Here is a 27,587-nt window from a genome sequence, read left to right on the forward strand (position 1 = left end):
TTAAATTGCGACTATGGAGACATCCACGCGTATGTCGCCATGCCATACCGTTGTCGCCTGTCCACAAACCGGGCCGTGAACTCAGTCTAGCCAGTGGCAGGGAATTCACTCAAACAAAAGCAACGTCTGCCCATTCAGATGCCGGTAACTGTACGTGCTTGATCACTCATAATGCATTGTGTTCAACTATTTAAGACAAAACTAGAAGTATTATGGCACGTAGATTGTCATGAAAGCCACACTTATGTTAGTCGCACTTTAGTTTTAAGCAAGTCAACTGTGCACACAATCATACGAAATAAGGACTCTATATCTAAAGTTTATACAAGTCTGATGCTGTTTGTACTAGCGGGAATATATTTGACAATAGATACAGGAACAGAAATTAACAGATGATTCACGTGGAAAATGTTGTTAATGAATGTTGCAATGAAAAAAAAAATCATTGGCCTGACAGGATTGGTGTGAACCAGGTGGTGATACATAAGCACTTCAATTATTGAAAAATAAAATGTAATTCTCCGGACAGTAATATCGGTTTCAATGTCAGTAAACAAAAATGTTTGGAAAGGTACGCGATGTGAGTTGAAGGTCACACCTGGGTGGACAAGTCAGCCAGCCGACTGACGATAAAGTACATAACCACATATCTCCCATTACGCGGTGTCATATTTGTCATACAAAGTGCAATGGGAGGCATATAAAGATTAATGGTGCGACATATTTATAGTTGAGTATTATTCAACAAATTTATATTACGTAAAGTATATTTTCCCACAAAATTTTGGAACCCATTCAAAAAATTAGTTCTGCTTTTTATGGAAACTAATGCTTCAGAATACGTGATTTCGAATAGCATGAGCATTTATAGAAACGAATTAGTCGTGCTAAGTGAGGGATAGGTGTACATTTTTGTCAATCCTTGTAGTCTGTTATATCTTTCTTTTAGGCAGATTTTCTTGTACAAAGTTTACGACTGTAAACATGATACGAGCATATCACGTAACTTGATGCAATTAGTTGATTATTGATATAAATAGCTTGCCAACTGCATGCAACACATGCTGTCTAGCACCATGTGAACTACAGAGTATTTAAAAGAAAATTTATACATCAGAAAACCTAGTATTTCTGTTAATCAAATAAGCGGTAATATACAAATGTCTATTACATTTCAACTTTAAAATAGTTTGATATGGGGAAATTACCTACATAAAGCGCTCTGAATCTGACAGCGGGACCAAAAAAAATGTGATGGTTATGAATAATTTTTTCTCTCCAAATTTTGTTGCTCTAACATAACGGTGCAACAATTATGCGATAAAAAACAGTACTTTCCATAAATAGGTTTTGTTTTAATGAATAACTTCACCTCAACAAAAATGCTTTTCTCACATTAAAATTGCACCCCTACTTTTAAAAATTGATTTTGGTATAAAATGTGCAATAAATATGCGAAAAAATACAGTGATGCAGTTCATAGACATGGCATGTAGTTTTTCAAGTTCTTTTCAACTTGCTAGACAAACAATTTCTGGTGGCAAAAAAATTTAAAGTTTTCCAGATTTTTCCTGGTGGGTGGTCATACTGTGTAATTAAAAGTGGTGTATTGGTTAGGTTAAGCATGATTCCTTCATTAGCAACAAGTTATATATACCCAGAAGTGTACTTCTCGTAATACATGATGAAACTGTGTTGTGGCAATGCAAGAACTTAATTGCTAACAAAATATCTAAAACAAGAAAACTGCAACTGGTGAAACAAAGTGGATTTTTTTCTCTCCAGAAACTTACATTGTTTGGAACAAATTGTACAATAGTAAGCTTACTGAGCAGTTTATCACAATAACTCCGTGATCTACAAACCATATAGGTAACTATTTTATATGTGCATGAATTATAAGGGAAAAAACCTTACAAACACAGCATTTCTGTAGATGTATAATCAAAATTACCTCATGTCATTTCCTGAAATTACACAAAATTAAACACCAAAGCCTTGTCACACTACAACCAACAAACATGCTACGTTTATTAAAAGGTTTACATCCATCTAACAAACGCAAACAAAATATTTAGGTAGATTTTTGCAGGACTGGTGTAATGGGATTTCTATGGGGCAATTTTAAAATGCTATAGTTAACAATGTATATTAACGAAGGTTCTATATTCAAAAAATACTTTATATTAATTTCTCCGGCAGTGAGTGCGCTAGCCGTTGACAATATATCTACATTGTTTCTTTTTACTGAAAACATCACTACCTTGTGACAATCATTAACATTTTTACTTGTATAAAAAGAGCACTTTAAAGAGAATTTTATCTTACATTCGAAATTAATATTGAAAAAAATCACTAGTTCATAGAGGAAATTTTGTATTTTATGCACTTGTTAATATAAAACATAATAAAATTATAGAGCATCATTAGTTTATAAAAAAAAACACTGCAAAACCAGTAAATAGCAGCCTTGCGTAGCTTCAATTATTAATAAATAAAATACCTAGCAATAAAAAAATTCTATTCAATAAGCACTGCAACTAAGACATGTGCAAAGACCATTGATTTCTGACACCTGACACAGACAACTATGTACAAGATGGTCATCATGAAAATATTTATTGCAAGGATGCATCATATATTTTCACACTTTCACAATCACTAGTTACTTTCAGCGAACTACAAACGAAACTGTTCCAGTCACAAATCACTCTGATATGTTCCAGAAATGATTTATTAAATGCCAAGAGAACTTATTTTGATTGCTTCTTGAAGCGACCACGTGTCTGAGGATGAAACATCTCAGTTTTTTACGTGGCGGTCAGTAAGTCACACATTTGTACTTCTCTGAAACTTTGTGTAATTTTAAAATGTCAATGATTTCATTGAAGAAATAATCCTGGTAGTCCTATAAAAACGAGAAACCACACAATACTTGTACTTGTTGGATTTCACTGCACCTAGTCCCAAGCATTTTAAAAACATTAAAGTCATCCTTACAGGTGGTTCAATTGCACTGCTTCAGACACCAGCTATTCCGTCCCGTTGCCTTCAATGGCAGTTTCATTTACTATGGCCTTCTCCGCTTTCTTCTTTTTCTTCTTGGCAGTTTTCGGATTGGCGGATGTGTTCAGGAGCGTCTAGAAACAAAGGTCGCACAATCGGGAAAAATGGCCAGGTTTACAGACACACCAATGACTTTTCACCTCTCGACCAGAAACTCACTTTCAACTCAGGATCGCCCACGGCATGTTCGGACTCATACACCTCGGGCTCGAACTGAAGACCAGTGATTCTGTGAGGGCCGTTGGGCATTAGGAGGACCGTAAACTTGAAATGGGCCACAAACTCTCCTGCAAAGAATTTCAAAGGAAACATTACAATCACATATACGTCAATGTTTCTTAAACTTACACATACATTAATCAAAAAATTGTCTTATACGTTATACAACCCCAATCACATTATTATCCAAATGTTGGTTAAAGCAATCAGTATGATTCTCCAAACAAAACATAACATATATGACTTAATTTTTTAGAGCATAAATTAGTTTCAGATAGTAATTTCCTAAAATTATCTGTTCTAACATCTTCAATAAAAAAAATCTTGAAAATGAAATAATTTCTTTATAGAGATTCCATTAATCGGCTCCAGTACCAACAAATGACCTGAAAGCTAACCAACCTTTATTAAATCACACATAAAGTATTTTCCTGTTTGGCCCTACTAACCCCATCCTTCTTTTCCAGCAAAATATTATTAATACACAAAAATTACTTGGAACATTCATTTTCAATTTTGAGAAAACATTTTCTAAATAAAGTCGAAAAAATATATATTGTAGAGTTCCATGGAATTCTCTATGCTATCTACACAGTTATTTGACATAGGCTGATTCTGGCTTGTTATCTGTGTGTTTGTGTATTTGGTTTTTCTTGGTCCATATTTCTCCATGACATACAGTATAAACCAGAGGCAATGGAGTATGTTCAAATTAATGTTTCAAATAAGTTAAATGAATGTTCCAGTGTCTAATTCACGGACACCAAGTTAAATAAAGTTACTGTAGGAGTAAGGTAAAAAAAAAGTATTCCCTAAGTAACAAAGCCATAATACAGCGAAAGGTAATTAATCTGGCACCAAAAAGCCACTCACTATCAGATTTTTTTCAGTGGATTCAGACTTTTGACCTTGGCTGCTCAATCACATTACTGCACCGCCTGCATTTTTTAGTTTTCAGTTAACACAGAATTTGTTATTTCCAGTTTTCATTTTGACAGTAAAATGACCAAAATTAAAGGATATCTTAACTATAAGACACAATTAAATATAGCAGAACTCTGTTTATAACATATTTTCAAGTGGGCAAAAGAAAAAATCATTATAAGCAGAAAATACCAATTTAGCACTGATCAGCATCTGAACTGTTTACTAATGACTAATAAACAAAATTCATGTTAAAAAAATTATTTTTTTTCTTCACAATTTTCCTATATTTTTAATTTACTCATCCAGCACCAAACATTCAACACAAAAAATATAGTATCCTCATAAAAAGTAAGCACTGGTTTTAAATTTAGAATGCTATATTTACTATTCAAACTACAGTGAAACTCGTTTAAACGTTTCTATGCAATACAATTTCCCATCTCAATGATCAAATGTTTTCGTTATTTTCTCCATATGGTGTGGGTTATTATTTTCCGTGTGATATTCCTTATAAAATTAGTTTCTTGTATAAAAATATACATACAGTAGAGCTTCATTATAAAGAACACGAAGGGACCAAAATTATGGCAGTTTGTTATAATGAAGTTCTTTATACCGAAATCACAATGATTGCCTGTTTTGGGGTTTTGAACATAACTCGATCTTGTTAAAAAACAAAGTAGAAAATCTAATACCAATATGAGTGGTACAAGCATCAATTACTTTAACAGCTATACTTTGGGATCAAGATACATACTACATACATACATACTAGTATGTATATGTACAATACAGAAATACGTAGGTAAGTTGTTTGCCAAAGCAGTAAGCCTACCTTTGGAATAAAGACAAGCTGTTTGCAAAAATGCTGTAATAAATCAAAAATATAAATTTTTTTTACATTTTATTGTCTGGATCGCTGGGTGAGAATTGTGGATAATGTTGATTTGGAGATACCTAACTTTTTAGCCACATCAGTCTTTTTATTTTCTTTATTTACTGCTTTTAACATTTCAAGTCGTTTCCTAGAAGACATGTTCAGTAGTACGGTTTTTTAAACTATAAAAACAAATGCACCCTACACATGTAAAAATAAGTTATACATGTAGTATAGCCACGTTTCTGGGAAGCCTACAACTCACGTAGTTTCGGTTCCCTGCAAGAATTTGCGAAGATTTCCGAAGTTTTGCGTTTTGGTATTAACGCCACTTCAGCCACTAAATCAGAAGATCAAGCATGTTGTGACTAACCTAACACAACCCTTCGATTTTTATAATTCCAATTTTTGAGAGAAATCCGAAGTTGCACGAACGTGCTAGGGAACCGAAACTATGTGAGTTGTGGGCTACCGCACGTTTCTCAAACAATAAACAAGAAAACGACCAGAGATGTGTGTGTAGCAATACTTTATGATGTAGCACTTCGCATCGGTTAAACACGTCGTGCGAGCATAGAACAAAGAGTAATGTCAGCGAACACCACAATGCAGCGCTTTAGTCGCTACACTAGTTTTGTGCATTAATTTCAACACTAGTCCATTGCAGTCATCTATGGCGCGTATCAAAATAAATAAGATTGCAGTTTGTGGGTGAATGGCGACGATTTTATCCGTTTGTCGTTTACCGTGCCGGGCAGAAAAGTGTTCGTTCAAATGAATATTTATAGAATATTTAAAAAATTTGAACGAGAAAATTCGTACTAGTGAAATTTTTTTACGTTATGTTATATGGACGTCTGACGGGACCAAAGGCATAGTTCGTAGTAATGAATTGTTCGCTCTAATGAAGTTCGTTAAAACGGTGTTTTACTGTACATATTTTTACAGTTGAAATGCATTCATTATTCTTTAGCAAATTACAGATATTATTTTATTAAAACAAAAAAGGTGTAATTGTTTGACATGTACATAATCTTTAGGACAAGTTTTCAAATGTTACTACTTCGTTACAACACTATGTACAAATACAAGAAAGGTACATTATGCAACTCACTACAGTATAAATATGTAATAAGCATACCAGCTTTTTCGAAAAGTACTTGAAAAGGTTCTATCAACTTATGGTTGACACATTCAACAACACCCATCTTGGCTTTCTTTTCATCTTCAAAGCTACGAAGGTTGAAGGGCATTGTACCATATTTGTGAGTTACCTCACTGTAGAACATACGAGATGCTTTTAACTTCAGCTGATACGTCTCATCAGTTTTCTTGTATATAGTACACCTAGCATCCAGTTCTCGTCCCTAAAACATCACAGAACACACCGTTACACAATTTATGACACGAAAAAACATGTCATTCAAAATTCATAACGTAATATGTACAGAGAAAACCCCTTTATTACACTTCTTTAACGACTATTAAATTTTATACACAATGCAGGAAGATTATTAACTACAATATTAATCCTACTTATAAAGCCACATATACCTTCAGTAAAACCAATTGTTACGACCACCTCTGTATAACAACCCCTTTTCATGGAACCGTGAAAATGTTTTTGTTTAAAAGCCAACAGTTTTAAGTAATATGGCCTAGCATTTGTTTGAAGCATGTTGGTGGGGGCGAGGGCTGTACTGTGCGTGGTGTGGTAGACATTCCCACCCCTGACTGATCCTCTCCACCCTTCTACCATAAATAACAGTTCCACAGCGTCAGGCATGTCTTCCCGCCCAACACAAGTGATACAGCTCGCTCTTGGGCATGCTTCCCTCTCTGCTTCTGTTATAACTAGAGATATGAAAAATTTGCAGTCTTAATAAACTCTAAATTATGATGCATTGCAGTCGCAGCAAATCTATTTTATCTCCAAATTAGTGACAGTTCTGACAACCTACCATTCTAAATATGATAAGAGTCCTTATACATATGTTACAATTCTTCCTTACAGCTTGAGAATTGACGGTTCCGATTCCAGGTACAATCGGTGGAATCGAAGCACCGAAGAATCTACATGACCATCCCTAATGACAACACATCTTATCAGACAAGTAGCAGATTAAAGCTCTTCAAACTTTGCATAAAATCCTGCCCTAAACACTCAAAAATACTCTACCCAACTCTTTTTGAGAGCTGATTATGCTGCGAGAATAAAATAGCTAAAATATTATTCAAGATGCATTCTGTCCAAGAATATTATTTGAAGTAATCACACACAAAATTATGGGTAAAAAAAAAATCCAAATCCAGTCATTATCAAGGAAATGATGGGATCAAAATACAGTAGAACCCCTGTCATACACTTTTCAACGGAGGGCACAAAAATGGTGTATGATGCGGGAAAGTGTATGAAAAGGGAATGGCAATAATGAAATTTTTTTCCAATCTAGCATATCAGCACAGTGCCAGATTAAACATAAATATATATATGTGTAAATAATTGCATTATATTAATGAAAGATATGAATTCATCATTATATTATACATATAATAAAACCACCAGAAATGTAAAATACAGTCCATAATCAAGTAAAGCTGACATGAGAAACAGTGGCCTTAAAAATGTTATGAAGTCCTTTCTTGGAGGGGGGGAAAAGTCACCAAGACTAAATTAGAAATTTAAAAAATTAGGCTATTGTAAAAAAAAAAAAAATCAGAAATTTTTGCTTGTTTATTACATTTTACAAACAACTTTATGCAACAGAACAATTTTCAATAAAATTTTAACTTGAGAAACGTAAAATTCAAAACAATCCAATCGTAAAAAAACAATAACAAACGGGTATATTCAGTTCAAAGATAAACGACTGCACAAAATATGAGATTCGTGCCTTGGTAAAGCACGTGCACCATTTTCATGATCATTTCTTGTTTGCGCCACTAGTCTCGCTTGGTGCTGGCCATAGATGCTACTAGCAAAGTGCACAGTCTTCCTGATACTATCCATATCTATGGTGTGATAGTTATTTTCTTACGTTTGCAAATGTAAACAATGATCGTTTTTCAAAATAAAAGCATTAAAACTGAGTTTATAAGGAGGAATACAGTGAAACCTCGTTAATATTATCCCGCTTATTACGAATGACTCGTTAATATTACCTATTACTATTTCCCCGTGAAATATGCCCATTAAACACAATGAAGATTTGTTTGGTTAATACGAAATTCTCGTTATTATGTATAGCGAACAATAACAATTCCCGTCCGTATAAACAAACAGTCATGTTTACCGTTTAATACGAACCAAAGATTACCACAAAGATACGGCCCCGCCTGAGTCTCCGAAGTGTGTTTTTAACTCTATGTTTTCAAAATCACTCGTTCGTGTGTTCGATATGTTCAGAAATCACTCGCGTTTGTACAATATTCGATATATCGAACTTCACGTGGGATGGTATTTACGTTCGATTTTGTACTTCCTTTGTATACATGAATCTGTGCCGGACCAATAAAAACAAAATATATGTTACGCCTAACGTGTTTAATATTTGTGTACGTTGTAATGAAAGTTTAAGTGAATTATCTCGTGAGAATTTTATTAAACTTTAGAATTTGTACGTACACACATAAAAATGGAGGCAAAACGTAAACGCAAGGAAATTGCATTGAAGACGAAAATTAAGATAATAAATTCAGTTCGTCAGGGTGAAAAAACGAAAACAGAACTTTCTGAAGAGTTTGGTATATCAAAATCAACCTTAAGTACAATTCTAAAGCAAGCAGATAAAATAGAAGAAGCGGTCAGGAAAGGTAGTAATCAAACTAAGAAAAGGATGCGCGTCGGTAAACATTCCGAATTAGAGGCCAAACTGCTGGAGTGGTTTCATCAAATGTGCGCCGCCAGAGTTCCAATTTCCGGGCCTATTATCCAAGAAAAGGCTGATCAGCTGGCACTGCAACTCAGAATTGACAATTTTCATTGCAGCAACGGATGGCTTCAACGCTTCAAAGATAGGCATAATTTGGCCACAAAATCCATTTGTGGCGAATCTGCAGCTGTCGACCAAACAGCAACGAGTGACTGGCTTCAGTCAGTACAGTCCATCGTAAGTAAATTTGCACCACAAGATGTGTTTAATATGGATGAAACAGGGCTTTTTTTACAATCTGTTGCCCAATAAAACTCTAACCGTAAAAGGTGAAAACTGCCATGGCGGTAAACACAGTAAAGTTCGTCTTACAGTTTTACTATGTTGTAATCAAGATGGCAGTACTAAACTTCGACCCTTGGTTATTGGCAAGTCTGCCAAGCCAAGATGTTTCAAAGATGTTGCAGCAAAAAACCTGCCAGTAGATTACGAGGCAAACAGTAAGCCTTGGGTCACCACAAAAATTTTCCAGTTGTGGTTGTTAAAATTGGACAGGAAAATGGCGACTCTAAATCGCAAAATTTTGTTATTGTTGGACAACTGTGCTGCACATACTGCTCATGGTATGAAGTTGGAAAACATTACCTTACTCTTCTTGCTACCAAATACAACAAGTGTGACACAACCACTCGACCAAGGTATAATACAGTGCTTGAAAAGAAACTACAGACAGCGCTTGGTGAAATACCTTATCAGGCAGTGTGAAAAAGGAAAGACTGAGCTTCCTAGATGGTCAGTTTTGGATGCTATCCGCAGTATAGCCATGTCGTGGGACAGCATCAGCCAAAAGACAATTGTGCATTGCTTTGCAAAAAGTGGTTTTGGCCAGCAAACTGTTGAAGAACCTGACTGTGATCAACCTTTAGAGGATTGGCAAGAGTTAAAAGAACATGTGCAAGTTGATAATGACTTCAATGAGTTTGTTCATATTGATGACAGTGTGTACACCAGTGCAAGATTAACTGCAGAAGATCTTGTTGGTTCACGAGGATTACAGGAAACACCAACGGCTGACGCTGTACAGTCACTTTGTGAGGGTGGTACAAGTCAGGATAATGATGGTGATGACGACAATGGTGAGGTAGTGCATAAACTTCCAAGCAAAAGTGACACAATCAGTGCTTTGCGTACACTGGAAAATGTACTTGCTGCAAGTGATGTGCCAATTGACTTGATTGCAGGATTTGAGAAGATATGTTCTGCTGTAAATGATATTTACAGAGATAAGTGTGTCCAGAAAAAAATTAATGATTTTTTTAAACCTATGTAAATATATCTTGCATACTTTGCATAAGAATTGCTATACACTCAACAGCAATTAACTGTACGGTAAATGTTAATCATTTTTGTCAAAACTTTGGAAGCAAATTAAATAAGAATACATACATACGTATATGTATACTAATTATCAGTCTGTTATAGTATATTTTATTAAAACTATTAAAATTGCTTCTAAGTGTATTTTGTTAGTGTGCATGTCAATATCTGGCTTCTATTACAATAATAATATTCCACATTTTTAGTGCTCTGACATGTAGGAATTCAATATTTCTTATCGAGTTCTTATTCTACCTATTGGCTCAAAAACCTCATTAATATGAACCTCGTTATTACAAACTGAAATATTTTACTCCCCTTCAGGTTTGTATTAATGAGGTTTCACTGTATAAAATTTTTTTGTGGATTTTAGGACTTTTCCGCTTCGTAAAAACGTATGAAACGGGAAATTAATGGTTTTATAAGTGTATGTTCCGGGAAAGTAAACCATTGTAAATATAGTACTTTCGGCGGGACCGAAATTAATCGGCGTATGACACGGGAAAATGTATGAAACGGGAACGTATCATCGAGGTTCTACTGTATCAACCAGACCCATTCCTATTTGTGCGCTAACATTAGATTTTTATCTAAAGAAATTTTTGTTACAACAGAATGTGTGTCACTGAAACAAAACAATAAGAGTTATCACACTTACTTCAGTTAATTTCCGAGTTTTACCTGTCCCACATAATTTTTTTCCAGTCTTAGCAGTCTATCTGGAACGGTAACAAAACAGTATTGTAATCTATATGTTACCTGTTAATGATACTGTTTTGAAATAAATATATTGTCTATTTCCATGCATTTTCCAGATTTTTAATATGGTTTCGATTTCCAGAGATTTCCCTGTTTCCAGACTCTCCCATCAGCTGGACACCTACGGAAGAGCATCCCTCCAAGTAGCACTCACCACACCTTCTCCCGTGCTGACCAGAACATCCATGGCATACACTTCATGAACAGCAAATTCAAACTTCTCGTGTTCCTTCTTCTGGGCGTCGTTTGGATTCTGAATTATCGTCTTTTCCCCATCAATCTTGAACTGCTTCAGCTGATGACTCAGCATTCCTTCCACAGGCTTGCACTTGAACTGCTCACAAACTTTCTGGACAGCGTCCGTCACAACATATGTCTGCAAAACAAAACCCTTTCTTCATAGACATTCATCTGTACATACCCTGTAAGAACTTGCATTCCTTCATCACTTACAGTGCACTGCAAGAATGTAATGAAATTAGGGCTCAATGTACTCATGGACACTGGAAAAATTAGAATATATTATTGTGAAAATAGTTTTTTCTCCATTAACAACTATACAAAAATTAAAACAGAATAATTTTTTTCTTTTTGCAGGATAACATTTACAGAAAAAAATATGGCAATAAAATCAGGGTGTGTTCCATTACTTTCAACTGCCTACAAGTCTGAAAGAAAAGCAAATTAAAACAGTTCAAAATATTTTCCTTGATAAATGTAATGCTAACCATAATTGAATGGTAGACATGTTGCAATTATTGATAGGTTGAATCTCATTTTGTCAAATTCAAATCTCAAAGAGTGCCTGTAACCTACCCCTTGAATCCAAATCTGGGTATCAAGGGACAAAAATAAAATAATGTACAAAAAAAGTTAAATAACATCAAATGCTCTTCATAGCACATGTTGGTTAGTGAGGTTGTTAGCTGCATTTTAAATTTATTAATTCCTAATAATATTACAGTATTTTAAATGTAGCTAACCTACACCAACCAACCCATTTCATAATATCACTGTATTATATGTATACCTAAGTTAACCATTTGATAAAAAGATACAAACTACTTGAATTTTCACAATGCCCTCTAACAGAAGATTGAAAAAACATGCCACATGCACATTTTTAATTCTTTTCTAAATATCCTATTTCATGAATCAATATAATACTTCATAGTTACCTATTATTAAAGTATCTTATTTTATATAATTGCATATAAAATAATTTGATTTTCCAGTCTCCATTTGTAAATTCATGTTTCATTATGCAACTAATAGGTCAGTAACAAACAAATGAAAACAGTAAAAAATATAATTTAAATAGATGTTATTTTCCTTTTATAAACTGACAACGGAAAATGTTTGTTTTTGTGACTAGATAAACACAATTATACAGTCACGGATGTCGGTTTTGGAGAAGTTAATGAAAATAAATAAGAAAATTTTGTACAACATAAATTATGTCTTTCAGCACATGTGGAATCATTGTTCATGGCACTAAAAGACGTTAATTGAAAAATTAAGAATGTTTTTTAAGTAAATACATATCTAGTAATTCTGTAATCTGTGTTGGTTCAGTTAAAGGTTTTCTATAGTGAGCCAAAATTGGGTATGTAAATTGTGTTAAATTGTTTATTGTAAAACATTTTATAACAGCAAACTTTAGGCACTTGTTTTTGTACCCTGTTGGTTTAAAAAAAGAAATCCCATTCAGTACATCTTAGATTATCTTTCTTTTTAATCAACTTTTGTTTACTCAAACTAAAATAAATTCTTTTCTACGAATAAAACATTTAGGGTAGTTTAGTATATTTTTTTCAACCAAAATTTTTGTCCCCTGGAATTGGTCGATTGGCAACAGCTGAATCTGCAATTTTGTGAATTGGCACACCTATAACTTTAACGCCAAAATCTTTGAATCTTTTTCCTAGATACTATAGATTCTGTGAGATTTGAGAATAAAGTCAGTCTATCCCTAGTTGCAATGATTTCAATTTTACATTGTTCGGGAAATTTACAGCTACCTTTCATTATGGGTAACTGTGTCAAAAATTGTGGAACAGGTTTCAAAACAAAAAGGAAACACTATTTCTACTTGGGTGTGATCTTTTAAAACTACCAAAATCCTCATCCTCTCAACCGTTTCACTTCTGAGGACAACGAAGAAATTCATCAGGGAGCAGTTTTAAGCACGTCACCTCGCTGCCGGGTTTCAGCAATCTCAATGCTGCCTGGGAAGCGTAGTGGGCGGCGAGGACCACATCCGCCTTCTTCCCCTTCACCTTCCGCTCAGGGGACGCACCGATCACGATGGTGTGTGCCACCACTGCGATGAACCCGTCCACGTGCGCTCCGAGGTCACTGGAACACACTCGGAGGCATCACACCCAACGACTATACTGTCAACCTGCAGGATGCTGTATGTCCGAACAACCTTGTAAATAATCATCAAACACTGGGGAAAAAATTAAAAATTGCTCTCAATGAGGAGTTGAATGTTAAATTATTCCCCTTTCTTCAAAGAATATTCTTCCCAAAATTCAATGAAGAGTTATCAAAAAAGTGAGTAGCACTCACAAAACTAAAATACAATGCACAAAGTGATGGTGTGACGTGTCAGTATGTCATCACTACCCCAGACAAGAAGGTAAAACATTACACCACTAAAAACACAGCTATGTACGTAAAATGTATTGAAACAGCAAAACTTAAATAAGCAATACTTAAGCTTCAACAGAAAAACACCTAAAAAGTGCAGTAAAACTTGCCAAAATACAACCAAAACCCTGATTGCATTTCCCTCTACACCTGCTTTATGAGCATTCATTGACTGGACTATACAGTAAACCCCTGATTTTACTTTCCCAGTTACATTAACTTTTTTTTCCAGATTCAAGCCATATGTTTACACGTTTTCTGTTCTTGTTTATATACCATAAGAATATGGGTACATATTTAGTTGAATTTAATGCTCTCAGTTTCCGTTTGTCTCAACTGCGAAACGGTCATTCATGCCTCTAAGCTGTGTATGAAACTTGGCACTGGTAAAACTTTATATACATTTGTTACTGGCTCCTTGAAAGCAGTTAGTATAACTTTACTTTATACTAAATACCTCCATTTTTTCTAAAAAAAAAAAAAAAAAAAATTGTTTTTGAGATATTTTACAAAGAATGTATGTGCAGTAGAAGTAACATTTTATTAGAGATGGGTTGCAAAATCTCAACCTGTGATTTAGTCACAGATACCTAAAAATTACACTGACAAGTCTGCGGTTCATCGCACAAAGTATATGTGATTAGAGTAGCAATTCCATCGGTTACAGTCTTGTGTGCAACGTAACTCGCACTCTAGCCGATGTGGTCAATACAGTTCAGAAACTGCCACAGCTCCCACACCACCAATGGCAGACTAGCTTTTAGTAAACTGAGATTCTCAACTACCTACTAGAGCGCTGCTTCTGTTCCAACTGCAATAATTACAACTTTCAGTATTTCAATAGCTATTTAATTTGTAAGTTACGATTGTAATAATCTTTACTAGAGTAATTCTTAGTATAGCTATGTTAACTATGTATAAAAGATGGAAAAAGAAATGACAGTTCAAAATCTTAAACAATTATTTTAATGTTAATATCACCTTTTAAAATTTTTGAGCAAAATTATGATTTAGCAACTTATTTAGAATATTTCTTAACTATAACATGCATTTGGTTTATAATTGATTTTTTATCTTTACTTTATTAGTTACTAATAATAGGTTTATGACTGAATTTTATAGCAACTTTAAATATATTGGTTAATACTAAACACTAGCTCAATTAGTAACTAAAACAAATCACAATTTTAATATTACATCAATAGCACATGCCACTTACACAATTACTCTTACTACCTATTGTCTACTTACCTAGAGAAAAAACAAAAGTGCTTATACTGTGATCACAGCTAAAAATCAAACTTTTAAAGGAGCAATCACAGTTACGGCCAGTCGTTCTTAAATTTGTTGAAGGTGAGGCAAATTTAAAATCCTACAAATAATTGTAGGTACACCATATATAAATTGCTGATTAATATATTTCTTTGGAAATGCATCCAGAAATCTTCTAGGGCAAACCAGTGTGAGCTGGTGCACTTTGAGAAAGGTTTTGTGGTAATTGTTCCATATCACATATCCAAGTTTATTCCTTGACCTTGAGGGCATGATCCTATATAAGTGATCCTGTAATACATGATGCTTGCTTTTTTTAATTTAGTAGGTACATCAAAAGATCCTTGACATAACAAAAAAAAATCACAATACATTCAAAATATGTCAAGTATCGTGGAATTTTATTTTTGGACTCAACTTACGATAATAATTTATCCTTTCATCCAAGTTTTTGTTATGACAAGGATCTTTTGACATACTAAATTAAAACACCAAGCTTCATGTACCACAGCATCAATGTATGCAAGATCATTCCATCGGGATTAATTTGAATAGGTGATACGGAACTTTTACCAGTTTAATTTATGAATTTTTAAAAACAAGTAATTTTATTCTATATATAAAAAAATTAAACTGTGAATTTGCATTTTATTTTATGTTTACAGGCTACCTGTTGTTTAGGTAATTTTTTCTTATAAAAAAATGTACATAATTCAATCAAAAAATTTACTGATATTGTCTATATTACTAATTTCAAACTTTTTCTTATATTCTGGAAATAGGATTATTGCTGATAATAGCTTGCAAATCAAATTTTTTATGTTGTTATAGCATAGGCATATAACATTTTATACAAAATATAAAAATTTATATTACTGTATTAAATACACCCTAATGTCTAATTCATAAATGTATAAAAATAACATTTAGTAACTACTGTACACATTTTTTTTGTCCTTGATCATAAGGCCATGAAGAGGCACAGGTTGATAGAGAATCAAAACTTAAGTGTAACCCAGGTACTCACATTTTCACTACGTCATCATCTTTAAGAGTATAGTCTGGTTCACTTGGAACCGGTGAGAAGTGGCATATACAATTATTCACCGAGATACAGGTTGGAAATGCAATACCTGGAAAACACATTTTCATTCAAAATTAATGAAAATTAAAAATACTAATGAAATACACATTTTGTCATGGAAATTAAAAAAATATATATATACTGTTGTTTGCACACAAACCATTAGTAAAATACATTTCCTTACACAGGATGTTTCCAAATACATAGTGGACAAATTTCAGAACTTTTTCAGAACCAAGAATTATTTTTTTCAAAGGGTGATTATTGAATATACTTATTTAACCAACATTAACATGAGAAAATGTAGTAAGAAATTACCTACAATTTGCAGAAACATATCAATTTTTAAATTAAGTTAGCTGAAATATTTTCACATGTGACTATAATCTGAATTGAGGCATCAATAACAAAATGTAAGTTAGCACAACACTGCAGGAAACTATAGCTTCATGACCTCCAGCAACATTGCTTTTAGGAATTTTCACCTGACTTTCATGACTTATACACACCTTGTTAGGTGTATTGGATTTCAGAGCTAGACCTCAAAACAACACAGATTACTAAATAAAATTCTATTTGATATTAAATAGTAGCTACAAACAGGAATATAAAATACCATGCAGTGTACACCAAATAAATGTGTTACCTAATAGTACATCAGGACAAGATTATAAGGCGAATAGTGATAAAACTAAAATAATACTGCAAGGCCAGTCCATACACTATCTAGCACCGAAATGTAACTAAAACCATGAATCAATCAGCAATTTGACAAAACTTAACTCAAATTAAAAAAATAAAAGTCTTTTATCACAGTTTATTTCTTTGAATGTAATTTATTAAACATTATTTTGTACCAGAATGTACAACCTAACTTGGGTGGAAAAAAATTAATACCATATTGTTTGATCTTGCATCTATTACATAAGTACGTTTTTAAATTAAGGGCTTTGCCTACCTGGGCACACATATGGTATGCAGAGCTTCAGGAAAACGCAATTTCGAAACTACTCAAGACAACCGAGTGGGGTCTGCTTACGAAAAGCATTTAAGAGTTCTCTGAGGACCAGAAAGTACCTTTGATTTTGGATTAAGTTTTAAAACTATGGTCTACATTGTTTAATTTTACAGAGAAAATGGAGGGACGAATAATGGTAAGATAATCGGCTGATGACAAATGCCAGACATCCCATAGAATTAATTCTGTGCAAGGGATTGTCAATAAAATAAAAACAAAATAAAACTGGTTAAAAAAAATGCTTCTGACAGTAACTTAATTACAACTTCAAAGTTGTACACCATGCCAAACAGATAAACAACTGTGCAACAGCACACCAATATAGGTTCTGCGAGAATAATTTGCATTGGTGAAGAATGTGAAAAAACAAGCGAAGGTACACAATTGAGTCTGTGAAAATGATTCTATTGCACAAAGAGAAGAAGAAATTTATTACTTTTCAGTGGAGGGACATCCAAATGTCGTTAATACAATAAACAGATAATATGCGGAACATGACAACACAAGTACCTACACACAGCAATGAAACTAAACAGACAACACAACAACAGCACAAACACAGCAGTCTTCCGATGATAAAACAGTTACTACTTTTGAGAACCGACCATCTGTTCCCATCATCAGGTACAAACAGAGAGACTGACAAGAGGACAATGGAAAGCAGGGTTTGTGTGTTCGACTCTCCTGATTGGCTGAAGACCTAGAGCTGATGTTATTGGTCGGAGTCTTGCTGTAAGGGTCATTGGTTTGCATATGTATTGTTTCTCTATTAATTAAAGGTATCAATGTTTTTTAAATTCAATTCTTTGTTGATTAACTAAAAACACTGTTATTGCTAACAACAAATAATGACCCTTTTAGTTATAATTTAATTGCATGTTCTTCCAGTATAAGTGGAGTAGCATTGTCCCAGACTACTTTATTACTACTGTCCCAGGAATGTTTGGCATGTCTAGATTGTTGAGTTTCATCCTTCATTATGTCAATTTTAAGATCTATATTGTCTTAAATATTTAAAAAAAATTTTTGTTACCTTTCTGAAGGTAGAAACTATATACACACAAACACAGAATTTATGTAAGCTCTTTAAAAATAAAAAAGGCAAACAAATATAAAATTTGTTGATTTCTAACGGAATGACATATACATCTTAACCTCTTAATGCATTTGCCCGAGTTAACTCGGGATAACAAAGAGTTCTTAAAAAAAATCTGCCCGAGATAACTCGGGTTCAGCGAAATTGTGTGTGTAAAATTTTATTTTCCCCGAGATAATTCGTTCTCCTTTTCTTTATGGAATTAGTTTACTCTTTATTCGCCAGATAGCAGCCTAAGCGTATATTGAAATGTGTTTCTACGTTTCCTCGCTAGATAGCAGCACTTGTTTTGAACATGGAAAGCAACATCATTTACCGCAGCAATTATTTGGCCTTATTTAGTTGCTCTGTCTCCTAACAGATCACACTAGCGTATACATAGTGTAAAGTTATTCAATATCCTACAGATAGCAGCATGTATCCGATAGCAGACAGTAGCAGATAACTCCCGCTATTTTTTCGGCTGTGCTTATTAGGTATTACACTGTTTGCTTGCATGTTTATATTATGTTCGCGGAAATAATTAATTTTAGGGAAGGTGAGTTATTATATTAACTTTTGTGCAGTACAGTACTTTTGTAGTACATTTTCTGCCTGTAAATTATATATATAATTGTGGCAAATAGACATGATAAATACCTTTTTCATGAGCATTACATAGTATTTTTGATGTACCGGTAAATAATTTTTTCTCAATTTTACCATGGAAAGTGACAGTGATTCAAACGATTTTGACAGTAGTTCAGGTAGTGAATCGTCATTTTCAAGTGCAATTAGTGAAGAAATAGATGCTGAAACACTTGATTTGGCTGATGTTCGGGTATGGTGTGAAGTAAACACCGAAGGTGAGCTACCTCCTTCTCCTCCGAAATTCAATTTTATGTCTGACTCAAAACTAAATTTTGAAGTTGATCCATCCGCAGATATCTTGCAGTTTTTTGAACAAATTTTCGATGACGATTTGATAAGCTTGATTACAAAAGAGACAAATTTGTATGCAGATCAGTACCTTCAAAATAAACCAGTCAATTCTCCACTTAGGTCTCAGTGGCATCCAACCACAAATAATGAAATCCGAACATTTTTTGCTGTAAAAATTTTGCAAAGTATTGTAAATAAGCCAGAACAAAGACTTTTTTGGAGTAAAAATCCATTGTTGAGCACGCCCATATTCTCAAGAATGATGTCATACCGGAGATTTGTGATGTTGAAAAAATATCTTCATTTCTTTGACAATGCTTCATATGACCCAGAACAGCATCCTTGTCCCAAACTAAATAAAATTTGGCTGGTATTGAAATTTTTAAATGAAAAATTCATGGCATTGTACACACCTGATAGAGATATCACTATTGACGAGAGCCTAATGCTGTACAAAGGCCGACTTGGGTGGATTCAGTACATCCCCAAAAAAAGAGCGAGATTTGGCATAAAGACATATATGTTATGTGAATTTTATTGTTTATACTGGAAAAGAACAGTGTTTGAAAGTAAAAACAAGAATCTTCCAGTGTCCTCTCAAATTGTTCTTGCGCTGGTAGAGCCTTTGTTCGACAAAGGTTACCGTGTTACAACCGACAATTTTTACACCTCACCACAACTGGCAGATATGCTGATTATTCGCAAGACTGACACATATGGGACTGTCAAATTGTCTCGTAAAGATATGCCTCCCAGCGTGAAAAACAAGAAGAAGCTAAAGAAGGGGGAAATAGTAGCAGCACAACGTGGGAAGGTAACAGTAATTTGCTGGCAAGATAAGAAGGATATCTGCTTACTCTCGAACATCCACAATAGTGAGATGGTAAATATGAAAAGAAGGAATGATACGGTAATGAAACCCAAACTCGTTATAGATTATAACCAGACCATGGGTGGTGTTGATCGAGTGGACCAGCATTTGGCCAACTACCCTATTCCCAGAAAAAGGGGGAAAAAATTTTACAAAAAAATTTTTTTCCACCTGCTTGAACAGGCATTGTGGAACTCATTTGTTTTGTACATGAAGTCTGGTGGCCGTCTTGCTCATTTGGAATACAGGCTACTTGTAGAAAAAATGTTTGGGAAATACCACTCCCAAGAATTTTCTTCTCGTGGTGGAAGACCAGGAAATACCCCTAATCCACTGAGGTTGACAGAGCGCCATTTCCCGGAAATTATTCCACCAACCGAGAAAAAGAAAACACCTACAAGACAATGTACGGTTTGCTGCTCTAAGAGAGACGATAAATGCAAGAGGGTAAGAAGAGAGAGCAGGTACTTCTGCCCCGAGTGTGATGTAGGCCTGTGTGTTGCACCCTGCTTCAGGCTTTACCACACCAAAACAAACTTATGAATAATATTGCAGAAAAAATAAAGTTTTTTTATTTTAATTCGAAAAACAATGTCCTGAAAAAAACTACTATTTCCAAGTGAAATGCTACTTGTATGTTTGTTGAACTATTTATCTGTAACCTTCAAAAAGTAAGGATTACTGCACAAAGTCATGTAGTCCTAAGTTATTTATAAGTAAATCATGTCAAAAGTTTTAACGTTATATATTAATATTTCTTTGCATTTATTAATTTATTAGAATTAATTTACATTGTATTTCTAGATTGGAAAGTAACTGTTTACCTACAGTGTTAACATATCTTTGTTGAATAAGTATGTTTTTATTCAAATATATATAAAACAATCGATAGCATGTTATAAAATAATGGTATTTATCAGAGTCAATAGAGATAAAACATTTATTACTTTTTATACACATATGAAAGTTTTATTGAAATTTGTTTTTAAATGTATTTGCAATTATTGATGATGATGATGAAATCATTATTATTATTATTATTGTAAGTATTGTTTAACTAATGAAAATATTGAATAAAATGCTTATTTCAGTAATAATTTCCAAAAATAGCTTATTCAGCGTAACATGTAAACAAAATTCAAATAATTATTGTGATTTAAATTTTTTTGAAACAATTGTATTAAGATTATTTTTTATTCCAAGAATAAACAAAGAATTGGAAAGGATAATAAAAAACACTGCTTTTTTTTCAACCAAATTACATTAGAAAATTTAACACTGAAGGGGTTAAATTGTGAAGTTTATACTCAATTATAAACCTAGATAAAAGTTGTCATTATTATTTTTCTCTAGCAACTGGCACATACAATGTACATGGACTGATTATATAAAAGCACAACAATACTGTTTTTTGTATATTAGAGTATTTCTTTTTGTATTCTGGCAATAATTTTAGCACAATGATGCATAGCTGATCTTCAGTTTGCCAGTGACTTGTTGATTTCCAGCATCTTCATCTAGCACTGATTCACCCATGAGGATTAATTAGTGATGGGCCGAGACTCGAAAATTCGAGTCGAGTCGAGCGAGTAGCATCAGCTCCGCTCGGCTCGGCATTCGAGTTTATTTTACTCGACGGGGCGAAACTCGAAAGGAAATTCGGGTAAAACTCGATGATAATTTATAATAAAATTGAATTACAATAAATTCTTAATATCTCCTTACGTGACTTCGGCCGACACTAAAAATTACGTACGTAAGACCGAAACACGTACTTACAATGACGACAATCGGCCATATTATTTATATTTTAGTTTTACATATTGCCAACTTAACAGGTGTGACCACATAGCAAAGAAGACGAACACATTTTTAATAAACAAAACACGAATTAAATTTTATAATCATAATATCGGTAGAAATATTACTTTTTTTTTTTTTTTAGTAAATCCGTGCTACAATCGGCGCAACGTTACAATAATAAATTAACGGTAGCGTTATATTTGTGCGCATGTTTGCGACTGATACGCCACCAATCACGAAATGGCATTTAAAAAACTTTGCTCCACTAATTTTAGGAAGTATAGGTTGGCGAACATGAATTTTTTTCCCGTGTTTGTTTACACTATTACGTTCGGCGAGATTGCGTTTTGTATAATTGTTTGCTATCCAAGTTAAGTGGCAAGTTAAAATTAATTATGAAGTATAAAGTATTTTATAAAGTGTAACTATTCAATACAAATACAGAAGCATGTATTGGTTGGAAGTGCCAGCTTGCGATTGGCCGGCAACGTAACGGCGTTAGTGTGGTAGCAATAATCTTTAAATGTATTATATTTGTTATGGGAACGTTTATTGTAATGTTGCGCCAATAGTAGCACGGCTTTACACTTCCCATAAGTGAAAGTTTTCAAAAATGTTCTCATGATTGTGTGAAACTTACCCTAACCTTCGCGCCAACAAGCCTAAATTATATTCAATGTTTTTTATTGACTTGTGAATGCTACAGGCCGCAGCTAACTCGTTCGGTTCAAAATAAGGTAAACATGTAGTTGAGCTGTATTTGCAAGAAAAAAAATGTTAAAAATCTGAAAATACTTTTATTATATGCTCTTTAAATTCCTCTTTTCATTAAAGCCGGCGGATATAAGAAATTCCAAATACTTTAGGAGATATCGAATTGTTTAATTTTCACAGTTGGGCGATATTTGTTAAATAAAATTTAAAAATTCCGAAAATACTTTTATTCTATGCTCTATACCTCAATTATTGAATTGTATTATATCAGTTAAGAATTTAACCTAAATGAAATATTTGTATTATTACTTGTATTTTAAATATATTTGATTAAGTGGGCCATGATATAACAAGACAACCATCTAAGGACTCTTGCAATAAAGTGCAATTATTCAAGCTCGACTTAAGTGTCAAAGATTCAAATAAAAATTCAGACTCGAATCGACTCGACTTGAATTTATGATCTACAAACTCGACTCGAATCGACTCGAACTAATTATTGTAAAATTCGACTCGACTCGACTTAAAAATTTGCAGGTTCGTACATCTCTAGGATTAATATAATCTATATACGTATATAAAATAAAATGTTGGTAAGTATGATTTTGAATAACTCTGACACTGTTTGAATGACTGACATTAAAGTTGACATATCAATGTTTTTTTTCATGGAGAAGGTTTTTATATCTATTTTTTTTGTAACTCGCTGCTAGATGGCACTGCAGTGGAACAACTTCTAAACCGTTCAACCGATCGCCATGGGTAAACAGAAAATCATAGGTCATAGACATTCAAACAGTAATTGTGTGTAATTACTAATTTCTCTATGTCCACCAAACTGTCATATAGCGCATCCATTTTGCTTTAACTCCCGGACAGCACATCACCCTGTGTTCAGGTCCGGGCAATACCAGGTACTGCATCTAGTACGAGTTAAATTTCCATCTGTAGCCAACATGGAGCAATAGCACACATTTCTAAAGTGTTTAAAATACACAAAACATTCATTTTGGACTAAAATATTAACAATAGCAAATTATGAGTGAAAATAGCAATTCCAAATCGACAGATGGCTGTCCAACAGAATAACCTCCTCTTAATTTTTCCGCCCGACAAGAAGTTCACTTTGTTCCCTGCCAAACATTTCTTTGGCATTTTTCATCACCCCCACAAAAAAATCTTAACATGTCCGAATAGTTCCAAAATGAGCTTGTGTTGAGATAATAAAATAGGTATTTTGGAATTCACGTAATGATCTCTTGAAGCCTAATATATATTTTGTACTTACATAATTGTACCATTTTTTTTGTCAAACCGATAACAAGTATTTAATTCATTTTCTTCATTAAAAATAATTTGTCTATACTTCTTGAACAATCTGTTCTCTGAATGTAAGGGTTCCTTTTTTTTTTTAATATCTTAGTCACTCTCTTACAAAGGTTGCTGAACAAGATGCTGCACAGAAAATTAAGATTTAGCTACTGAATGCAAAATATCAAACGGTGCTTTAAAAATATTATGAATTTAAGTCCAAATTTGTATGAAAATGCATAATTATTTTAAAAATGTTTTAAATTCTTATTTCTTTCTAAATCTTTCCTTATCAGTCATGCTTAAGTTAAAAAAAAACCTAATTCTTGTTAGTTTACACTGCTATCAGTTGTGTAGTTTTACATGGAAGCAAGGCTATAACAGGTCTAGGTGATCATAACTTGCTAAAGAAAACTATGGTGTATTCACTAAAAATTTTTTAAATGTCAGCAAACCTGACTTTTGTTTCTACAGGATTATGGAAAGCTCTTTGGTTGTAAAGGGTTTTGAAGTCAATGAATAATGTAGTTTAATAAGTACAAACAAGTAAATATTGTTATCAACTAATTAATTTTCTGTAATTAAAAATCTTATAACAATTTGTTTTTGCATATACCTATATGAAAATTATTATTACTTTAACACCACAATGCTCCAGGAAATTATTACCACACCCAGTATTTAATTTTTTTTAAATCCAATGTGGTATGAAAATCGCTGTAATGCAGTAAAATCAAACATTAGCAGGGTAAATATGTAGTTGAGCAATATTTGCTATAAAAAAATTTTAAATTCCGAAAATACTTTTATTCTATGCTTTTTAACTTCCTCTTTTCATAAAACCCGGCGGAGATAATAAATTCCAAATACTTGAGGAGATATCGAATTTTTTAATTTTCATCACAATACCTGTGCATTCATGCGGCATTCAACATTGTTTCTTGTTTACGAAAATCAAAAAAATTTTATTGGAGAATGTTGTCACGTGAACTTAGGTGAGTTTTAACGTTTCAAATTTTAATGTTTTATTTTTGTTATTTGGATATTGTTCCGCAAGTAATAAGTAAAAAAAAATAAATTACGTGAGTTCCTACTGTTCATCCTTTGTCCTGACCTAATCGACCATTTTAATTAATTAGGCATTCACGAACACACTGCAAAATAAAAAATGGCAAAAGTCGAATGATTGCACAGGTCTTGTATTGCAAAATAAGAACGGCAATATCTCCTAAAGTATTTGTAATTTCATCTCCGCCGGGTTTTATGAAAAGAGGAAGTTAAAAAGCATAGAATTAAAAGTATTTTCAGAATTAAAAAAAAAAAAAATTTTAAGCAAATATCGCCCAAATACACATTTACCTTGGCAGTACTCTACAATATTATTGCAAATTGTTTTAAAATAACACCACACTCAATAACAATACAATTGTTTTTAATTATTATCTTACAATAATTCAGTTTCATCTAGATCATTTCTGCACTATTTAAATCTAATAATTACAGTTTTTTATTAGTGGTAATTCTTATAAATGCAAAGCCATTAACAGGTTATGCTGAAATATTAATTTTGCTGTGTAGGCAAAATTTATCATGGTGTGTTTAGAGTTGTGACCAATGAATTTTAGTAATATTGCAATATTATTCAAATATTTCATCAAACCTTATTTTGTGATTTCCTGACTAACTTTAATGTGTGCACTGTAATTAGCCCGTATCACATATCTAAGATTATCCCTTGATCCTACTGGCAGGATCATAAACACATACATCCCGTGGTACATTATGCTTGCTATTTAATTCGGTACTTAAGCTGGACTCCCAATCATCCGTTTCATCCGTCCGTCCGTCAATCACGTGACCTGCAGCCAATAAGATGGCCCGAAAAATTCCATCCGTCCGTCCGTCAAAACCTTGCCAAGCTTTAGCTTTTGACGGACCAACGGATGGTCCACCGCCTTATTAAGTCGATCGTCTTCAATACGACTTTCCGAAAACAGTGTTCAATTTTTTAATTTGCAATATATAGAAGGCTGCGTCGTATTGACCGATAATTGTCATAATAACGGTAAATATTGCTTATGAGAATGAGCTTTTCGGAAGAAATGCTGATAAATTATGTCCGGGAAAGGGCGCATTTGTATAATATATATAGCCAAGACTATCGGGATAAGCAACTGAGGGAAAAAGCCTTCTGTTTCCTTTGACGCAGTAATAAAAGAAGCATAATTTTATTTATTGCTGGCATGACTAATGTTATTTTTAAGACGTCACGCGTTTAATCCACTTGTCAAAGCACGGTTCCCGCCTGTCAACTTATTATCACATTCATAAAAACAAAAGTAAATTATCCCAAGTAAATTATTTTCACCAAACGTTTACCTACAATTGAGAAAGTATGTGGCGGAAAGTTGTAGCACTGATATTTTAGAATAGTGACGGACGGACGGCGGATGGTTGAGTCGGTAATAATTGCAGAGAGAAATAACGGACCGAAACTGACGGACGGACGGGTGACGGATGGATGAAACGGATCATTGTGAGTACAGCTTTAAAAAAATCATGATCAAACAAATACTCCATTAACAAAATACAAGCAAATTATGTTAGGTCTAAAGTAAATTTTATTCATATTTTACTTAATATCATGATTCATTGTTGCATCACACGTTTTTGAAATGTCAAGAAACTTTCGATGGACTAAATTAAAACAGTAAGATTCACGTAAAACAGGATCAAGGAATACAGAGCATGCCATCCAGATCAAGGGATCAACTTGGATACATGATACAAAACTTTTACAACTTTTAAAATAACTGAATTATATTTCCCTACTCTTGCTTCAATAGTCCGAATGTGTTTAACCCCCGCAAAACTAGCCTAAACAAAAAGCCATATATAACAAGATGGTTAAACTTATATTATACCTTTTTTCAAATCTTTTTCCTTCTTGAATACTTGGTTGGTTTCCTCTGCAAGCAGCTTGTCGCCGTACTCACAAATCTCACGCACAGTGGTACCATCAACACACTTGTCAATAACCTGCTTCAAGACCCCTGAAACAATAATTTAACTCAAACTAGGCATTAACAATAACGTATGAGTTATTTATAAGTTTAACTTATATTAATTCACAAAAAAATAGCATACAGGGATAACAGAACTGGTAATAATTGTTTGATTCCAGACTTGAAAAGATGTGCCTCCTCTAGCGACCACATGGCATTCTAGAGCTCAACAACCCATATGGGTTGTCAAAACGTTTTCCTGAAAAGAAAATACTAATTTACTATCTGGAGGCATTACATGAAGAATAAAAACATTTCTACATTAACACTTACGGTTAACAATATCGCCTGCCATTTTATACTTGGTGACAACCAAGTCTTCTGCAATAGTTTTCTCATTATCTTCCTTGTCCGCCATGTCTTCGTCCACAAACTATGAAGTCACGTGATCGAAGGGAGCGGGAAGTCGAGTAGAAAAAATGAAAGTATTAACCTCAGACCTTGATTTAACCTTAACAAATTACTATTAACAATTCCAAACTGAAAACAGATTAACCATTCAAATGATATATTTGCGCCTACAAAACATTCATTTAAGATAAATAAACAAAATTCTTAAAAACAATAGCACACATTATAAAAAATATATGTAACATTTAGAAACCAGACGACACCAAATTGGATTTAATCGTTTTAGTCTTAAAAAATCGTTGTAGTTTATATTTAAAATAATATATTTA

General features: G+C 33.5%; 1 protein-coding gene across 1 annotated transcript; it reads right to left on the minus strand.

Annotated features, from left to right (window-relative positions):
• Positions 1–1,753: 1,753 nt before the first annotated feature.
• LOC134533825 (proliferation-associated protein 2G4) lies at positions 1,754–27,494 on the minus strand. Its single transcript, XM_063371506.1, has 8 exons — positions 27,181–27,494; positions 26,767–26,895; positions 16,052–16,157; positions 13,293–13,455; positions 11,252–11,473; positions 6,231–6,456; positions 3,226–3,353; positions 1,754–3,140 (listed from the first exon to the last, which is right to left on the minus strand). The coding sequence occupies exons 1-8, from the start codon at positions 27,263–27,265 to the stop codon at positions 3,033–3,035; spliced, it is 1,167 nt and encodes a 388-aa protein (XP_063227576.1). The 5' UTR covers positions 27,266–27,494; the 3' UTR covers positions 1,754–3,032.
• Between the last annotated feature and the right edge of the window lie 93 nt (positions 27,495–27,587).

This window comes from Bacillus rossius, chromosome 7 (assembly GCF_032445375.1).
Source record: "Bacillus rossius redtenbacheri isolate Brsri chromosome 7, Brsri_v3, whole genome shotgun sequence".
Taxonomy (NCBI): Eukaryota; Metazoa; Arthropoda; class Insecta; order Phasmatodea; family Bacillidae; genus Bacillus; species Bacillus rossius.

What these genes read in the sequence shown, in the direction of transcription:
- LOC134533825 (XM_063371506.1), bottom strand. Translation starts at nt 27,265, where the DNA reads ATGGCGGACAAGGAAGATAATGAGAAAACTATTGCAGAAGACTTGGTT. An exon ending in TCAGCACGGGAGAAGGTGTG is followed by an intron (nt 6,457 to 11,251) that starts GTGAGTGCTACT and finishes GTGATGTTTTAG; the next exon opens with GGACGAGAACTGGATGCTAG. An exon ending in AGTACTTTTCGAAAAAGCTG is followed by an intron (nt 3,354 to 6,230) that starts GTATGCTTATTA and finishes AATTCTTTGCAG; the next exon opens with GAGAGTTTGTGGCCCATTTC.